This window comes from Geotrypetes seraphini, chromosome 4, assembly GCF_902459505.1.
Source record: "Geotrypetes seraphini chromosome 4, aGeoSer1.1, whole genome shotgun sequence".
Taxonomy (NCBI): Eukaryota; Metazoa; Chordata; class Amphibia; order Gymnophiona; family Dermophiidae; genus Geotrypetes; species Geotrypetes seraphini.
This window is the reverse complement of record NC_047087.1, coordinates 105,791,232-105,809,572: the sequence shown is the minus strand read 5'-3', so window position 1 is coordinate 105,809,572 and position 18,341 is coordinate 105,791,232. Positions and strand designations below refer to the sequence as shown.

General features: G+C 42.2%; 1 protein-coding gene across 6 annotated transcripts in view; it reads right to left on the bottom strand.

The window, feature by feature from the left end:
- Positions 1 to 18,341, bottom strand: part of STXBP5L (syntaxin binding protein 5 like) — an 815,959-nt gene that overhangs the window by 385,409 nt on the left and 412,209 nt on the right. For all 6 annotated transcript variants that reach the window (XR_004539193.1, XM_033941651.1, XM_033941652.1 and 3 more), the window contains one exon: positions 9,708 to 9,855. Coding sequence is in view for 5 of the 6 variants with exons in the window: in XM_033941651.1 (XP_033797542.1) it covers positions 9,708 to 9,855 (148 nt within the window). In the remaining variant the exon portion in view is untranslated. The remainder of the gene's footprint in view (positions 1 to 9,707; positions 9,856 to 18,341) is intronic.

The following is an 18,341-nucleotide window of genomic DNA, read 5'->3' as shown; positions in this document are numbered from 1 at the left end:
GGAATGCTGAGTTGGATAGTGTCCAGAACAGCTCCGACAAACTGTAGATTCTGAGAGGGCTGCAGGTGGGATTTGGGAAAGTTGATTTCGAATCCCAAGCTTTATAGGAACCACGTAGTCTGTTGGGTTGCTACAATAACCCCCTGAGATGTTGAATCTTTAATGAGTCAGTCGTCTAGGTAGGGAAACACCTGAAAACCATGGTTCCTTAGAGCTGCTGCTACCACCAGTAGGCATTTGGTGAATACTCTGGGAGATGATGCCAGGCCAAAGGGTAGCACTCTGTATTGAAAATGCAGATTCCCCATCCAAAATCAGAGGTACTGATGGGAGGCCAGATGAATGGGAATGTGAGTGTAAGCCTCCTTGAGATCTAGAGAACTTAACCAATCATTCTGATCTAGAAGGGGGATAGAGAGATGCCAGGGACAGCATGTAAAATTTTTCTTTGACTAAAAATTTGTTGAGAGCTCTGAGATCCAAAATGGGTTGCAGATCGCCCATCTTCTTCGGAACTAGGAAGTAATGGGTGTAAAAAAAACCCTGCTCTGTTGTTCCAGAGAAACTTCCTCGATGGTACAGAGATGAAGCAGAGCTTGAGCTTCCTGAAGAAGAAGGGGTAGTCTGGGATGGATTGGAAGGATACCCTCTTGGAGGAAGCTCTGGTGGAACCTGAGTGAAATGAAGAGAGTATCCTTCCCTGATTACTGACAGCACCCAGAGGTTGGATGTAATGGTCTCCCATCGATGGTAAAAATGATGGAGACGACCTCCTATAGGGGAAGAAAGGACAGAGGCAGAATGATGGAGGTTATGCTCTGTTTGAACCAGCATAAGGCTGGTTATGCTCTGTTGGAGGTTATGCTCTGTTGCTTCTGCTGCTGTTGTTTCTTGGAGGTGCTCGATTGTAAGGAGGCGCCCTTGGAGGATAACACCTTTGGAAGGATGGAAGAGGTCAAGAAGGTTTTGCAGGAGCAGGCTTGGGCTTTGGTCTGACAATTGAAGCAAAAGATTTCTCATGCTCAGATAACTTCTTGTTAGCAGCCTCTATGGATTCATCAAAGAGGTCATTGCCCTCATAACGAATATTAGCCAGATGGTCCTGAAGATTGGGGTCCATATCAATTGTGCGAAGCCAGGCCAGGCAGCACATTGCCACTGCGAAAGCAGTGACCCTGGAAGAAAGTTCAAAGGCATCAAAAGATGACTGGAGAAGATGTAACCTGAGTTGTGCCAAGGTAGTAGTGACTTGTTGAAACTTTAAATATCTATGTTGATCCAGGTTTTTTGTAAAACCTGGAAGGATATCAATCAGGAACTTAAAATAAGTAGTGAAGATAAAATTATAGTTGAGGACTCTGGAAGCCTTCATGGAATTCTGATAAAGGCGAAGGCCAATCTAGTCCATGGTCTTACCCTCTCTTCCAGGAGGTACTATGGCATAGACTCTGGAAGGATGGGTCCTCTTCAATGAGGATTCCACAAGGAGGGATTGGTGAGATAGTAGTGAATTCTCAAACCCCTTGCAATGTAGAGTTCTCTACCTCGATTCCAATTTGCCTGGAACAGCAGGTATAGCATAAGGAGTCTCCAGATTTCATTTGAGAGTTTGAGACAGAAGCCTGTTAAGAGGAAGCTTGAGTGACTCTGCAGGAGGTTGAGGCAGATGCATTTCTTCTAAATACTCCTTAGAGTATTTAGAACCAGCGTCCAATTTAAGATCCAGATCGTCAGCCATTTGACGAAGGAGGAAAAAGACAATTGATCATCCAGAGCATGGCTCTGAGAAGGACTCGATGATCTTGAGGCGCCTCGAGTGGAGAAAGAAGGCGAAACCTCTCTGGAGTATTGGTAACCCAAGGAATAGCAGACTTGGAGGAGGCATTGGAAGCAGTTGAGTCCTCGGGGTCTGCAATTGGTGACTTAGATCGAGGAGTTGGAGGCCTTGAAGAGCTGGAAGGCCTGCACTGAGGCCTTAACGAGGAAGGCTTTTCTCTGGAAGACAACCTGCTCCTCGATAGATTACATTACATTACATTACATTAGTGATTTTTATTCCGCTTGTACCTTGCGGTTCAAAGCGGATTACATAAGAAGAGAACTGGACATTTCCAGGATGGTACATGACAATAGAGAATACAGTTTGAGGATAGAGACTTAATAACAGAATGATAGTAAAGACTTAATAACATCGGAAGATGTTTTGGACGGCAGTGTTTTGGTTTCTTGGGGGATGGGGTGAGGGAGGTTAGGTAGATTGTATATATTTTTTGAACAGCAGTGTTTTGATTTCTTTACGGAATGTCTTGAGGTCTGATGTTGTGGTTAACAATCTGGTGATGGAAGGTTCGAGTTTTGCAGCATGTGTTGCCAGGAGGCTATCATAAAGCTTTTTGCGGTGAGTACCCTTGAGTGGTGGGTATGTGAATGATGTCAGTGTTCTTCTTGTTCTGGTTGGAAGGTTACGGTTTAGGCGGTCATTTAGGTAGGTGGGTGCAGTACCGTTAATTACTTTGAAGAGTAGACAGTATAGTTTGAATTGAATTCTGGCTCGAATCGGTAGCCAGTGTGAGTCTAGGTAGGCATTGGTGATGTGGTCAAATTTTCCGAGTGAGTAAATTAGTCTAAGGGCTGTGTTCTGAACGGTTTGAAGTTTTTTGATCATGTTTGTGGGGCATGGTAGATAAAGGATATTGCAGTAGTCCACGAGACCTAGTACCAGGGATTGTACAATTATCCTGTAGTGTTCTTTGTCAAAGAATTTCCTTATTTTTCTTAAGTTGCGCATTGTGAAGAATGCTTTTTGGGTAGTTTTGTTGATCTGGGTCTGCATAGTGCAGCTTCTGTCTATCAGCACTCCCAAGATTCTGAGTGAGGTCTGGATTGGGTATTTGGTTGCTTTAATTTCTAGGTCTGTTATGGATGGGTTTTTGTCCGTTTCAAGCATTAGGAATTTGGTTTTGTCCGAGTTTAGTTTCAGTTTGTGGTTTGTCATCCATTTTTCTACTTCATCCAGAATTATTTCCAGGTGTCCTGTTGAGGTGTGATCTTGGATTTCAAAGGGGAGGAGAATAGTTATGTCATCTGCGTAGCTGAATGATGTTACATTTAGGTTGTCTAGAGTGGTGCCGAGGGAGGAGATGAAGAGATTGAATAGAATGGGCGATAGTGGTGACCCCTGCGGGACTCCGCATGGATTTGACCATGAGTTAGATTTCGTGTTGTTTGTCTTAACTCTGTACGTTCTTGTTTTAAGGAATCCTTGGAACCAATTGTAAACCACCCCTGAGATCCCGATTGCATCAAGTATCTGGAGTAATATGGTGTGATCGACTAGATCGAAGGCGGCGGAAAGATCCAGTTGGATAATTAGGATCCTGTGTCCTTTACTGAGGTGTTGTCGGGCTATGTCTAGTAGTGTTGCTAGTAGTGTTTCCGTGCTGTGGTGAGATCTAAATCCTGATTGAGAGGAGTGAAGTATATTATGGTCAAATAGGTAGTTGGTGAGGTATTGAGCCACAAGTCCTTCAATCAGTTTGACATATAATGGGATCGAAGCGATAGGTCTGTAGTTGGTAGGAGCGTCTATAGGGCCTTTTTGATCTTTCAGTAGGGGTGTGATTATGATCTCTCCAAGATCTTGTGGGAATTGACCTTCTATGAGAGTGCTTTGAATCCATTGCATGAGGTTGGTTTTGAATTTAAGGGAGGCATTTGTTAGCAGATACGATGGGCAGTAGTTCAAGTCGCATGAGGCGTGGCTGTATTTTTTGTATAGTCGGTTCAAATCAGACCATTGTAGAGTTGGGAATGTGGTCCATGTTCTGTCTGCAGATATGGCTTCTTCCGTTGTGGGGGTTATTATCTCGTAGAGTTTGGTGGTTGAGTTGTTGAGGGTATTTCTGATTGTAGTGATCTTGTGTTTGAAGTGTTCTGCTAGTTGAGAAGCTGTTGGTGGTTTATTGCCTTGAGTGGCAAGGAATGGGTTTGTGTCCGTAAGTTGTTTTACTAAGTTGAAGAGTGTTTTTGTGTCAGAGGTGTTTGTGCCAATTAGTTTAGAGTAGTATGTTTTGCGCTTTTCTTTTAGTTTGATGTTGTATAGTTTGATTTGGGTTCTCCAAGCGGATTTGGTTTGATCATTTTTCTTTTTTTTCCAAGATCTTTCAAGTTGTCTGCAGTGCCTTTTTTGTAGGAGGAGTTCGGAGTCGAACCACTTGTCTGAGGATCTGCAGGTTCTATGTTTGGTTTTTTCAGGGGCTAGCTCGTTCAAGGTTGTTTCACTTAGGATGCGCCAGTGATTTACGAAGTCAGTTGGGTCGATGGGGGCGATTATAGGGTCAACTTTATCCCAGAATGTGGCAGGCTCAATTTTCTGTCTAGATTTGAAGGTTGTTTTTTGTGGTTTGGGTTTTGTGTTATTTTGAGGCCAGTTGATGGTGAAAGTGTATTTGTGGTGGTCTGACCAAAGAGAGGGATGCCAGGTACCATTGGTGATATGAATTTTTGGGGTGTGGAGGTTATGAGACGTGAATGCTGCTATATCAAGTTGGTGGCCTTTTTCGTGCGTGGGTTCAGGGTGCCTCAATGAGGGCCTCGATCGACGACGAGAGTGCTGCCTGGAAGTAGGTCTCGGGTAAGATCGAGGAGACTTCGTCCTATGTCTGGAAATGGGCAGTGCCGCTGGTGAATGAATAAGGCTAGTGGTTTGGACTAAGTGGTTTGGATTGAGGAATCTCGAAGCACTCCCAAAGACTCGACTCCTTGCATAGTGTGTAGATTCTAGACCAGATACTTGCAAAGACTCGACTCCTTGCACAGAGTGTGTAGATTCCAGACCAGACACTCGCAAAGACTCGACTCCTTGCATAGAGTATGTAGATTCCAGACCAGACACTCGCAAAGACTCAACTCCTTGCATAGAGTGTGCAGACTCAGCTTGAGGCACAGACAGGGACTTGACCTTATGTGAGACTGCTGATTGCCCAGGCTGGACTGCAGGAAGCAGAGTCGAGGCAGAACTATATTTGCTCAGTAACTGAACAAATTGCTGCTCTAACATGGTCTGGAGAGAAGCCTGAAATTGTGGATCCAAGTCTGAACTGGACCACTTGCTGAGGCTAAAGGCTCTGAGGTGGCGGTAGAAACATGCTTCAAATTGGAGGATTGATGCTTGGATATTTTAATGACCACTGCAGGAACCTTCTGCTTAGGTATCTGACCTGAGGGAAGTTCAGGGGAAGATAAGGCAGGTGTACTCGAGGCCAAAGACGATCCAAAAGAGGAAGGTCTGGCGAGATTCGAGGTTGGAGTTGTGGAAACAGGAGGACACCCCATTGAAGTCTTGACCGAGTCAGAAGTCGAGGTTGAGGGTGTAGCTGAAGAGTCCTTCCTGAACAGCTTTTCCACTTGAACCCGACGATGTTTAAGGGCTCGAGGTTGAAGAGTAGCACAGCGCGCACACGACTTCAGACTATGGTTAGGCCCGAGACAACAAAGACACCAGCGGTGTGTGTCCGTGAGGAAAATCGCACGTTTGCACTGGCTAAACTTCTTGAAGCCCGTGACTGGTGGGTCATAGGAGGGAAGATAGCCTCTGCGAAGTCGAAGCCTGCAGGCTGCGGGCACGTGACCCTTCCCGCCAGTCAGCCGACGAAAAAATAATAATTATTTTTTTTACTAACAGAAAGGAAAAAGGCACAGCAATTCGGCTAAAAGAAAATAAACACAAACTGCGATGAAGAGAAGGCACGAAGCGAATGAAGTTCAGCGCAGAGCGTCAAAGACAGACTTCTCGGCTCCGTGGAAAACTGAGAACTGAGGAGACTCGCCCTGTGCTGGGTGGGAAGGCACTGGTGTATGCACGGTGCGGCAGACTCAAAACTTCTGAGTTTCTACAAGAAAGTCTGCTTGCGAGGCTGTCTGCATCCGGGCTCTGTGGATGACGTCACCCATATGTGAGAATAGGCTGCCTGCTTGTCCTGGGATAATGTATATGATGCTCAAACAACAAAGCAAAATGAGAAAGAAAGCAAAAGAAAAACTCAGCTTAACATACCATAATAAAATTAGTTATATGGGAGCTGATATTCTACCTCCCCAAAACATGCAGATCAGAACTAAAACATTTCTCCTTGGAAGTCACCATTAAAAAAATCCTGATTTTCATGTTATCTGAGCAATAAATAGCAACACAAAGCTCTCCACTACCAGGCACATTGTGAATACAAAATCTGAAAAGGGGCTCCATATTTTGGACTGAATACAAAGACATCTGCAATTAATATTTCCCAAAGCTAACATATTTCAATTAATAAATTCCAAATAAAACACTTTATTCTACCTTTGTTTTCTGGATGTTTTCATCTTTTATTATGGTGGTTCCAGTTACTTGTCTGCTTTCCTGACTTTCTTCTGTTTCCAGTGGCTGTTGTCTCTTTTTCAGTTATCCTCTCTCTTCCTGCTTTGTTTCCTCAATATACAGTATCTGTCTCAGACATACTGATTTTTCCTTTTTAGTTTTTTCCTTTCTTTTTTTTGCCCCTGTCCACTCAAATGTCACCTTACTCCTTTCTACTTTTCACCTACCTATCAACTTTCCATCTCCTTCTCTCACCCCTGAGCTCTCCCATTTACCATTTTGCCCCTTCCACAGCCTCCTATTCCCATTACCACGTCTATCCTCTGTATTAGTGTTAGCCGATTCATGGAAGAAAATTTGATTTGATTCAACCTGTTGAATTGATTTTTTGATTCGATTCACTTTCAATGACACAGCTTTTCAAGTTTATACATTTTAAACATTTTATTTAACCAAGGCAATATCATGTCAAAGATAGGAACATCCAATCTATAACATAATGTCTATACAGTTTACTTATTAGTCTGACCCAGTATGGCTGTTCTTATGTTCTTATCTTTCTCTTAAAGTGCTCTCTTTCTTTTTTTTTTTTCTTTCCTGCCTCTATCTACTCAAATGTAACTCTTGCTTTATTCCTTTTCACTTTTAATCTAATAAACTTTCTATCCCCTTCTCTTATCCCCTAGCTTTCACATTTCCCATCTTCTATTCCCACATTTCTACTCTCAGTACTCATTCTCCTCTCCCACCTCTCCTTCACAACTTTCCCACATGAATCCACCATTTTTGGCATCCTTCTCGTTGTCCTTTACTCCACCCTTGTAACCCAGCCCTTCCTTCCTCTCTTTCTTTCTCTCTCTCTCTCTCAAGTCCAACATCACTTCTTCCGCCCTTCTATCCCCTCCTCCCAAGTATGATGTCTCTCCCTCCCTCCTCTTCTGGCCCAGAGTCCAAATCCCTTCCACCTTTCCCTATCTGTCCTCCCCCTGCTATCTCTGTTGTTCATCTCTCCCTCTCCTCATTTTGCTCTCCTACACCAAGTCCATCTTTCCCTCTCTCATCATTTTCCCCCCTCCAAATCTATCTCTCCCTCTCCCCCCCATTTCCCCCTCCACCAAGTCCATCTCTATCTCTCACACCCTCTACCATACCCCCTTTCACCCCTTCCATCCTTCCCCAAGGCCATCTATCCCTGTCCCCCTTCTAGCCCCTCTGTCCTCCCTATCCAGCTTCCAAATCTGACATCTCTCTCTCCCTCCCTTACCCCATTCCCTGAGTCTATCTTTCCCTCCTTTCCTCACTAGTCCAAAATCTCTCCCTTCTCCCACTCCCTCCCAAGAGCCCAATATGTTTAGGCAGCACTCTTGAGGGAGTGGCATCTTGCTGCCGGCCAGCCTACCTGCTGGTCGGCTCTCTCTGCTGCTCCCCTTCATGGCACCTAACCCTTTCATCCTTCTTCCTCCAATCGGCATCTGCCTTTAATGCGCTGTAAAAGTTGCCAGGTGGTGGTAGCGATTCAAAGAGTTACCCTGCCACCGGTCCCAGCATCTTCTCTCTACTGTGCCTTTCCCAGCGGAAACAGAAGTTGTCAAAAAGAGCATGCTTTAATGGAGAGAAGATGCCGGGACTGGTGACAGGGTAGCTCTTTAAATTGCTACCGCTGCCCAGCAACTTTTACAGTGCATTAAAGGTAGATGCTTGGGGGGGGGGACAATGGGAAAAAATGCAGATTGGGGGGAGTAGGATGAAAAGGTTAGGTGCAGGGAAGGGAAGCAGCAGAAAGTCAACCAGCAGGTAGGCTGGCTGGCAGCAAGATTCCAATCCCTCAGAGTGCCACTTGAGGATGCCACCTCTCATTATAGGGCTGCCCTTTATAGCAAGAAATACAATTTTAAGTTCATAACATTATGAGTGAATATTTTTCATAAAAAAAAGAACAGCCCTAGTGAATTTCAACTAAAATAAAACGTTTAACAGAAAAATTATAGCTCTCCTATGTAGGTAGAACAAATGTTTCCTTGAGATAAACATCACTATTGCATGCAGGTTAACATATTTAGAAAGGTTGAACAAATTATAACTTCACAAACTTCTTTGCATTATTTACCGGTGTGCACTGTTTTTAAATTTCTGTCTTTCTACATTTAACAAATTATTATTCCTATTCAATGGTGTAGTAAAAAGGGGGGGGGAGGGCAGATCACCCCAAGCACTGCCTCGGTGAGGGCACACTCTCCCCCCACCTGCTCCTTCCCCACCCCTCCACTGCCGAGCGTGTGCACCACTTCCCTTCCCCCGTACCTCTGTAAAGTTCCTGGTGTGAGCAGCAACCCCCAACTTGCTGTCACGCCAGCGTCAGCTCTTCCTCTGATGTCACTTCCTGGACTTGCGCCTAGGAATTGACATCAGAGAAAGAGCCAACACTGGCGCGACAGCAGACTGGGGGTTGCTGCTCGCGCCAGGAATGTTACATAGGTACGGGCGAAGGGAAGTGGCGCGCATGCAGCAGGAGAGGGTGGGAAAGGAGAAGAGGGGAGGGGCACCACTGCCCCAGACACCTCTCACCCTGCAAGATTTTTTTAAGAGGAAAGTAGCAGACTACTTTAAGTCACACTCTACCATTAAACTCATACAAGAAAAAAGGTGAAAGAAATTTGATAGCAGCACATTCAGATAACATACCTTCTGTCCCTACACAATATAAGTACCACAAGGAGGAATTTGTAATACTTAATAGTGTTTGGATGTTGAACAGTCTAGATGAGCCATACATCGTCCCCCTACTCAGGGTATATCAGTCAATCTGTCATGTATTTCTTCTTTCCAAGCTACTTGTTCACAGCTAGACCAATCTTTGCACTTCACTAGCTAGAGCTGTGGTCCTAGAGATTATGTCCAACTCCTCAAAGGAGTAATGGAATAGCTGTTCGCTAGCTTCCACTATGTCAGTAAGGTCTTTTACTTTCTCTTTCTGGGAGAGTGATTCTGAACAGGGCCTTTATCTGCCATCATGTTTTATGTTTTGAGTTATATATTTATTTCTGCTAACAGCAGATTTTTGAAACACATATGCATGTTTATATGTGTATGAATGTGTGTGCAAAAGCCAGGAGGCAGACAAAAAAGATTCTGCAAAAAGTGTGCATTGATCATAGCCAATATTAAAAAACAGAAATCCTACTAAACTCTCAATGTCTTGCCAACCAATCAACATGAGCTAGTGTTGAGTATTTATGTTGACTGGTTAACAAGACTTCTAGACATCATAAATCCTCCAAAGAGGAACACAAAACCTTTACCATTTTATATATAGATAGATTTAGTTTTCTAATATAAATTAAAACCATACCTTATTAGTGAAGCCTTGCTTTTTATGCTTGACTCCAACAAAATAAAGCACTGGAATCAAATCTGGAGGGCAATCAGCAAAATATTCTGTGCAAGTTACTGGAGATTCATGAATGTCCATAGGATAAGGATTTTCAAAGATTGGAAAACTAATTGATGAAAACAGTTTATTAGTACAATTGTTGCATGGGTTTCAGAAAATCAGTTCAAATAAACCAATCTTAACAATTATCATAAAAATTTAGTTGTATACATGCATAAAAAGTATGCACATACTTTTCCCTGTGAAATTACTTTTCAAAGTGAAATTATACATACATTTTACTTTGAAATTTACCCAAGGATTATAAAGGTAGTGAAGTTACTCACCTATAGCAGGTGTTCTCTGAGGACAGCAGGCAGATAGTCTCATAAATGGGTGACATCAGTCATGGAACTCGGTACAGACATGTACAAAAGTGTACTATCACTTTAGAAGACTTTAGCACTGCCCATACCACCCACGCGCGCGTGCCTTCCCGTCTTGACGCCAGCTCATGGGTCCTTCCGTTCTATAAAAGAGCTAAGAAGCCAACTAGGGGAGGAGGAGGATTGTATCGATCTGCCTGCTGTCCTCAGAGACATCTGCTACAGGTGAGTAACTTCACTTCACTAAGGACAAACAGGCAGCATATTCTCACATATGGGATTCCCAAGCTGCCAGGCTCACGCCTCTAGGAAGAGGGTTAAAGGTAATTATCATGAGCCTGGTGAAATCCCAAAGGGATGGAGGAAAGATGGTTTCTAAAGAGAAAATAAATTTCTGAGTACTGCTTGGCCAAATTGACTGTCTGTTCTAGAGTGTTGATCTAAGCAGTACTGAGACATTAAAGTATGGATTGAGGACTAAGTGGCTGCTTTGCAAATGTGCTAAATAGGTGTAAAGCGAAGAAGGGCAATTGAAGTTGCACTTTTTTGAGCAATGACACGGAATTCTAACGTAAGTTCAGCTTGAGCATAAGTAAGGGTGATATTGTTGTCTTGGTAACAGGAACTCTCAGTCTCTTAGGGTCAAATGAGACAAAAAGCTGAGTTACACTCATTTGAGGCTTGGTGCAATCTAAATAGAAGGCAAGCGCTTCTTTATAGTTTAAGGCAATAATCTTTGCTAATTTTAAGTGAGGACCATTTTGGGTACAAAAGGGGTGAAGGAGAGCCGACAAATATGTTCCTACTTTGGGCCATAACACCAATAACGCTTCTCGACATTCATTCCTACCAGAAAACTTGGCCTTGTTTACACATGCAAACACAGATTAAACCCTATGCAAATACAGGACTACAAACTACCCCCCCCCTTTACAAAACCACACTAGCATTTTTAGCGCCAGCCGCAGTGGTAACAGCTCCAACATTCATATGAATTTTATGAGTGTTGGAACTGTTACCACCGTGATCAGTGATTAAAAACGCTAGCACAGTTTTGTAAAAGGGGGAGGGGGTAAAAGTCCTAATGTACACAAACTAAACTTGAAGATTCCAGACTCTGATTGCAGTACAGCACCAGAGAAATAGAAACAAATGCATTTCTTCATGAACAGTGCAAAATATAAACAGCAGATATAAATTCTCAAAACTGACACATTCCAATTACTAAATTGAAAATAAAATAGTTTTTCCTACCTTTGTGGTCTGGTGATTTTATTTGTCTAATTGTCTTTTAACAGTCTCTAGTTGCACTTCTTACAGTCTCTGCTCTTAACTGTTTCCAGGGCCTTCCTATCCATTTGCTGTTTTTCTCTCCTTCACTTTTTGTCCTACAGTCATCTTTGACATTAATTTTAATATTTAGCTTTCTTCAATTTTTCTGCTTCCTTCTCAAATCTATCTGCTTTTCCATGTCTTCCCTTACCATCTATCCATGTGCACCATCTCCACCTCTCTCTCTGCCCTTCCCCTTCTCTCCCCTCCATCCATGCATACCATCTTCTCCCCTAGTCCCATCTTTTTTAAACAGCATTTCACCATCTCTCTTCCCTTCCCCACCCCTCCCATCTCTGTGCACCATCTCCTCCCTCTCTCCCCCTTCCTCTCCATCCCTGTGCAGCATCTCGTCCCTCTCTCTCCCCCTCTGGGGGTCTGACATCTTTCTCTCTACTTCCCACAGTCTGCCCAGAGAAGTATTCTTCTTCTTCCAAGGAGTGGGCTTGTGCCCTGGCACACCAATGTAAGCAAAAACAATAGGTTCTGGTCTAAAATGAGACTGAAGGATTCTTTTTCTGGGGACTTGGTATTGAAACCTCTTTTCATATTCAGATCCAATGCTCTGCTCATCCTTGAAAAAGTAACATTTCTTTCAAAATGCCCAAGACCATTCCCAGTCTGTGCAGCCCCTCCTAGGCACACCTAACGCACCCCAACATCCCAACCAACACAGCTACAACGCCAAGAGAGCAAACTGGTGAGCTGGGCTTGATGAGTGAGGCAGGAGACAGTGCAAGTGAAACAAACGATGGAGGAGAGAGTAAATTGGTAAGCTAGGCTTGATGGCTCACTCTTCTCCTTCCCAGCAGCCACTCTTTCACTCTTTGTGCCACTGGCAGCATGAGTAAAACATGCTGCTTTCAGTGACCTGGAAGAAGAAGGCAGCATGTTTACCTCACTCACGTTGTCGGCGACCCAAAGAGAGACAGAGCAGCTGCTGGAAGAAGCATTGGATCCCATTGGGGGGTGGGGGAGGGAGACATGGAATTCTGGACTGCAGTGTGAGCCTCCCAGAAGGTCTCTGCAGGCCGCCATTGGCTCACGGGCCTTGCAATGAAGACCACTGGCCTAAAGTGTAGAGAACTGCTTCACCAGAGTAAGAATGCAGTCTTGTATAATAATGTAAAATTATGCATGGACTTTTCAACTTCTTGATTCCTTTGTCCTTAAATTCTTTAAGATCTTCAGGTTGTAGAACCATTCACATATATAAGCTCTCTTTTCCCTTTGTAAAAGATCTGTCAGCAAAATTGCTCACTCTTTCCCTTTACTAACTGCGATACGGAATGACTTACTGTTTCAAATAAGATCCTGTATATCACTTCAGGTTTTCTGAAAAATCTTGAAAACTACACTGTTTCAACATTTTTTAATTGATAATTCCTAAAGATTGCAATGTCTTTCTCACCATTTGTTAACCAAGTCGAGGACCTATTTTTTAGGGATGACTCGGTATATATGTCCAAGATTTAGTTTAGTTTAAGACTAGTAGCACAATGGATTAGTTGCGCTGAAATTCTGAGAGAACTTTTGGAAAGAACTTTGGATGAGTTTGAAGAACCACCTTATCATGGTAGAATCTGGTATATGGTGGATCTGAAACCAGTGCTTGAAGCTCGCTGACTCAGCGTGCAGACGTAAGAGCTATTAGGAAGACTACTTTCCAAGTAAGATATTTAGGAGTTGAAGTCGATATAAGTTCAAAAGGAGATTTCATTAGAATGGAGAGAATCACATTAAGATCCCAGAAAACAGTAGGTGGTTTTAGAGGAGGTTTGATGTGATAGAGGCCTTTCATGAATCTGAAAACGAAGAGATGTACAGACACAGGTTTGCTGTCCAATGGGGAATGAACTGATTGGCACTGAGGTGAACTCGGACTGAAGAAGACCAGAATCAGAAAGGTAAAGGAGATAGTCCATGACTGACAGCAAAGTACAGGTGAGTGGATCTAGAGAGTTGAGATCACACTAGATGGTGAAACAAGTCAATTTATACTTATAGCAGCATCTGATAGGTCCATCTAGTCCGGTGACCCACACACGCGGAGGCCAAGCTAGGTGCTCCCTGATGGAGACCTTGATTACCCGTATCCCTCAATGTGATGCAAGAAGGTGTGCATCAAACTTGCGCTTGAATCCCAGAATGGTAGTCTCCATCACAACCTTCTCCGGGAGAGCATTCCAAGCGTCCACCACTCGCTGTGCGAAACAGAACTTCCTGACATTTGTCCTGGACCTGCCACCCCTCAATTTCAGTCCAAGACCTCTTGTTCGTGTCACATTTGACAATGTGAATAACGATGTTTCTTGCTCTATTTTGTCGAATCCTTTTAGTATTTTAAAAATCTCTATCATATCCCCTCGCAGTCTCCTCTTTTCGAGGGTGAACAGTCTCAGTTTTCCGAGGCGTTCTTTGTAGCTCAAATTTTCCATTCCTTTTACTAGTTTCGTGGCTCGCCTCTGCACCCTCTCCAGCAGGGTTATATCCTTCTTTAGATATGGAGACCAGTGTTGGTGCAAAAAGTGTAAAAGCATTTATTCCTTGGGAGATGCCATGATATAAATGCCAACAAATGAAGATTGGGATGAAGGAGAGAGCCTTGATTCTGAATGAGTAGGGTTCAAAATACTTGTAGAGTGATAGGTTCCCAGGTAGAGAGTTGTAACCGGAGAGGTAACCATGCTTGATGAGGCAAACGGGGGTGCAATGAGAAATCATGGAGGATTGCTCCTGACAAAGTTTGAGTAGAGTTTTCCCTACAAGAGGAAGAGGAAGAAATGTATAGAACAAAGAGGAAGCAATATTTCCAATCTAGGAGAAACGCTTCAGCCTCCAGACAGGTAGGGGTCTAAATTCTGAGAAAAGAAAAAGAAGTGTGTGTTTGTGGGGGGAAATAAAATAATCCACTTCAGTTGTCTCCCAAATTGCAAAGATCTGATGCAAGACTGGAGTGTTTGACCACTTGTGATGTTGAACCAGTCTGCTCAACTTGTCTGCGAGTAATGTAGACTGCCTTGAGGAAGGTGTTGTGTACAAAAAATATAGATATACCACACTGCTCCACCGGAAAAGTGTAACAGATTCCATAGGCCTCAGAATAGGAGCCTACGCGCAGCTGTACAATCACAAACTGAAAAGTCAGCGTAGTATTGCTCCTAATCGCTCCAGTCATCGGCCAAAGGACTTAGTGTAAAACTCTTAGCTATAATTTAATCCTAATTATCACTATCCTTTTTATCCCTTTTTTATTATATTTTTTCAACTTCACTTAATTTAAACTTCATTTAAAATTTATACTTGCATACTTTTCTTTTCAACATTTGCACTTATCCGGTATATTGAAAAGGTGACAAAAAAGAGGTCACTTATCTTAGGCAATATTTGATTGAGAAATGCCTCTATACACAGTACTTGTCTCTAAGAATGCCGTGCTTGTCTTTACAAATGCCGACGCGGCCAGCGTTTCGCGGACTCTACTCTTGTCCGCTGCTTCAGGGCCAGCACCAAGGCATCCTATAATTTGAAAAACTTAATTAGCTCTCTCTATATTTATATATTCTCCAATAAATAGAGCATTACTTACATAGCTATATTTCCTCCGTCAACATTTTCAACCACCATCAAAATGGCAACAGCGTTTTTTTCTCCTATATATACTCAGGTCTTGACGTAATGACATAGGAACCTACTACTACAACTCCTCCCACCTTATCTTATTGGTTGCTTGTTTTCAAAAACTCACCTACCACTCAAAAAAAGTCCCATTCACTCCCAACTAGTAGAAATGTTGCCATTCCTTGGTTTTATTCAAGCCATTAGGGCTCAAGGTGTTAAGCTGATGAATCCAGCGCTGTTCGCGCTGAGCCAAACACCGTCTAAAATCACCACCATGGACTCCTTGCTTCATTCTCTCAATTACCACTACCTTTAAAGATATAAATTAGTGGTTGTTCTCAATACAATGTTTTGCTAAGGGAGCCCCCATATTACAATTTTTAATATTACTCTTATGTTCAGTAAGGCGAACATTCAATTTTCTGGAGGTTTGTCCTACATAAAGCAGGTCGAAAGGGCATTGAATTATATATATTACACCATTTGGTATTTTTTTAAATATTTTTTGTATTTTGATTATTGATACCACGTGGGATAATTTATTTAGTTTATATACTAGTACATAACCCCTTTTTTTTCTATTAAAATGGCACAGCGATCTTGGCAAAGTGGTTTGAGCTTTAATGCTGACTTTATTAGTTCAGTACTTGACTCCTCTACAACTATGAACTGGGAACAATCCACAATGAATAATTCCATCTTATAGGACGAAATGACTATTCTATCTAAAAGATACGTTCGGGCTGAACTCCATAGAGCTACTTTGACAGAATACTGTCAGAAAGAATACATTCCTAGAGGGCTACGTGTGTATAAGGAACCTCGGATGTTTAATGAGGATGTCGAATTTAATCAGAAATGGATATCTATTTTGAACAAATATTCTCTTGATCTGATGGTGTTGATTATAGACCGCACGCGTAAATCTATGGCTACCATCAAAATGGAGATAGAGGATAAGCTGAAAATTTTGAAACAAAACTCCAACGAGAATGATTTTAAACAACATCAAGATGAATTGAAGAACAAAGTAGACGGATTCAGAGCAGATATACAGAAAGATAAATTTAAGAAATTCAAGAGAGATGAACAAAACTATCTGCAAATGAAGGTTTATCCGTGGTTGAAACCTAATGGCTCTGATAATCCTTCAACTGAGAAGAAAGTTACTTTTGATCAAACTTCAGAGTCTTCAAATTTCAGCTCTACATCTGATGATGATTTTTTAGGCCCCAAGCCATGATATCAACGCAGAGGAAGGTGGCGGAGAGGCACTGGCCGGGGTCAAGCACAATATCAAAATCAAAGTCAAAATCAAAATTCAAGCTATCGACCACAAACGCGGTCTCAACGAGGGCAGAGGTACCCATAGACACCCAATCTCATGTGCAGGAATACAAGTCAGAACGGTCGATTGAGATACCGATAATTAATTTATCTGCCCACCAACTAACTATGGATGAATGTAATCTACTTTCTAGAGGTCTGTCATTTGTACCAACTACTCCTGTGGACAATTTCCAAACTAGGGTTGATTTAAAGAAATTATATAGGACATTAAGAATTAAATCATTTTTTTCAAAAGAATCTACTGAAGATCCACAAGATGATAATGTAATTGTTACCCCTAAATCTACTTGGGTTCCACCTGGTCCAGTGGACCCAGTAGTGGAGACGTTTCATAAACCTGTGGTGGCAGATACTGAAAAATGTATGAGTAAGCAGAATAGTTATAAACAGCATTATAATATGAGTAAAACTGAGAAATCTGCAATGGTAAACTTTTGTCGGATATTGATTTGATTATCAGAAAAGATGACAAGGGAGGCATGATAGTTTTGCTCAGTAGAGAGATGTATGTGAAAGAAGCACAGAGGCAATTGCTTAGTGAAGATTATGATGTGCTTGCTTTGGATCCGACTGAACATCTTCAATCAAGAATTAATACTCTAACTAAACAAGGAGTAGACAAGGGATATTTAACAAAGAAATAATTTCGTTTCTTGAATGTACTGTATCCAAAGATCCCGATTTTTTATCTATTGCCTAAAATACATAAATCCTGTACTGCACCACCTGGTAGATTGATCGTCTCAAATCGAGGGGCGTTGTTGGAAGCATTATCCATTTACATTGATAAATTTCTTCAACCCTTTGTGAAACAAACCACTTCTTATATCCAGGATACAATGGCATTCTTGAAGAAACTTGAGGGAGTGAGCCCGGATTCGCATTCTTTACTAGTGACTATTGATGTGTGTTCCCTGTACACGATAATCCCACGAATGAAGCTATGGATATAATTCACCAGACTCTAGATAAACGGGTAGACCCGAGGGTACCCCCGGATTTTATCTGTAAGCTAGCAGATATTGTTCTCCATGATAGTTTTTTTATGTTTGAGGATCAGCTTTTCCACCAAAGATCAGGTATCGCGATGGGCATTACCATGGCCCCTTCGGTTGCGAACCTCTTTATGGATAAGTTTGAACATGATTAGGTATACCGGTCCCATTTTTTTCAGAATATCAAGTTGTGGATTAGATATATAGATGACATCTTTTTGGTTTGGAATGGGGGGGTGGATAACCTTTTGGGAGTTCTCTCTTATCTTAATGGATGTCACCCTAAGGTTAAATTTACCCATACTTATAGCCCCATCCAGATTTCTTTTTTGGATGTGAACATTGAGGTGCAAAATGGAGAATTTTCCACAGAAGTTTACATTAAACCTACTGATTGTAATTCAGTCCTTCACTTTTCAAGTGCTCACCCCATATCTCTTAAGAAAAGTTTGCCATACTCTCAATTTCTGAGACTTAGGAAAATATGTTCTTCTATAACCGATTTTAAGAGACAGGCTAATGATTTAAAAACAAAATTTCTTCAAAGAGAATATCCCTCTAAAATAGTCTCGATGGCCTATAAGAGAGCATATTTCAGTCTACGTGACACTTTGTTTGTTCCTAAACGTACTGTAAGTCAGCAGCTAGGGGAAAAATATGTGACCTGTGTGATCACGTATTCTAGAGACAGCTATCAATTACTTCGCTCCCTTAGGAAGCATTGGGAAATGTTGAAAATATCAGGGACTTTTAAGGACTACTAGTTGAAGATAGCCTACCGAAGGAAACGTAACTTGAAAGAGATTCTGTGTCCATCCATTTTGCCCAATGTTAACCCTGTTGTGGATAGAGTATATAAGGGACATCAAAAATGCGGGTCCTGTCAAATGTGTGGGGTCATGGTATGCACTGTCACATTTCGCAATCCG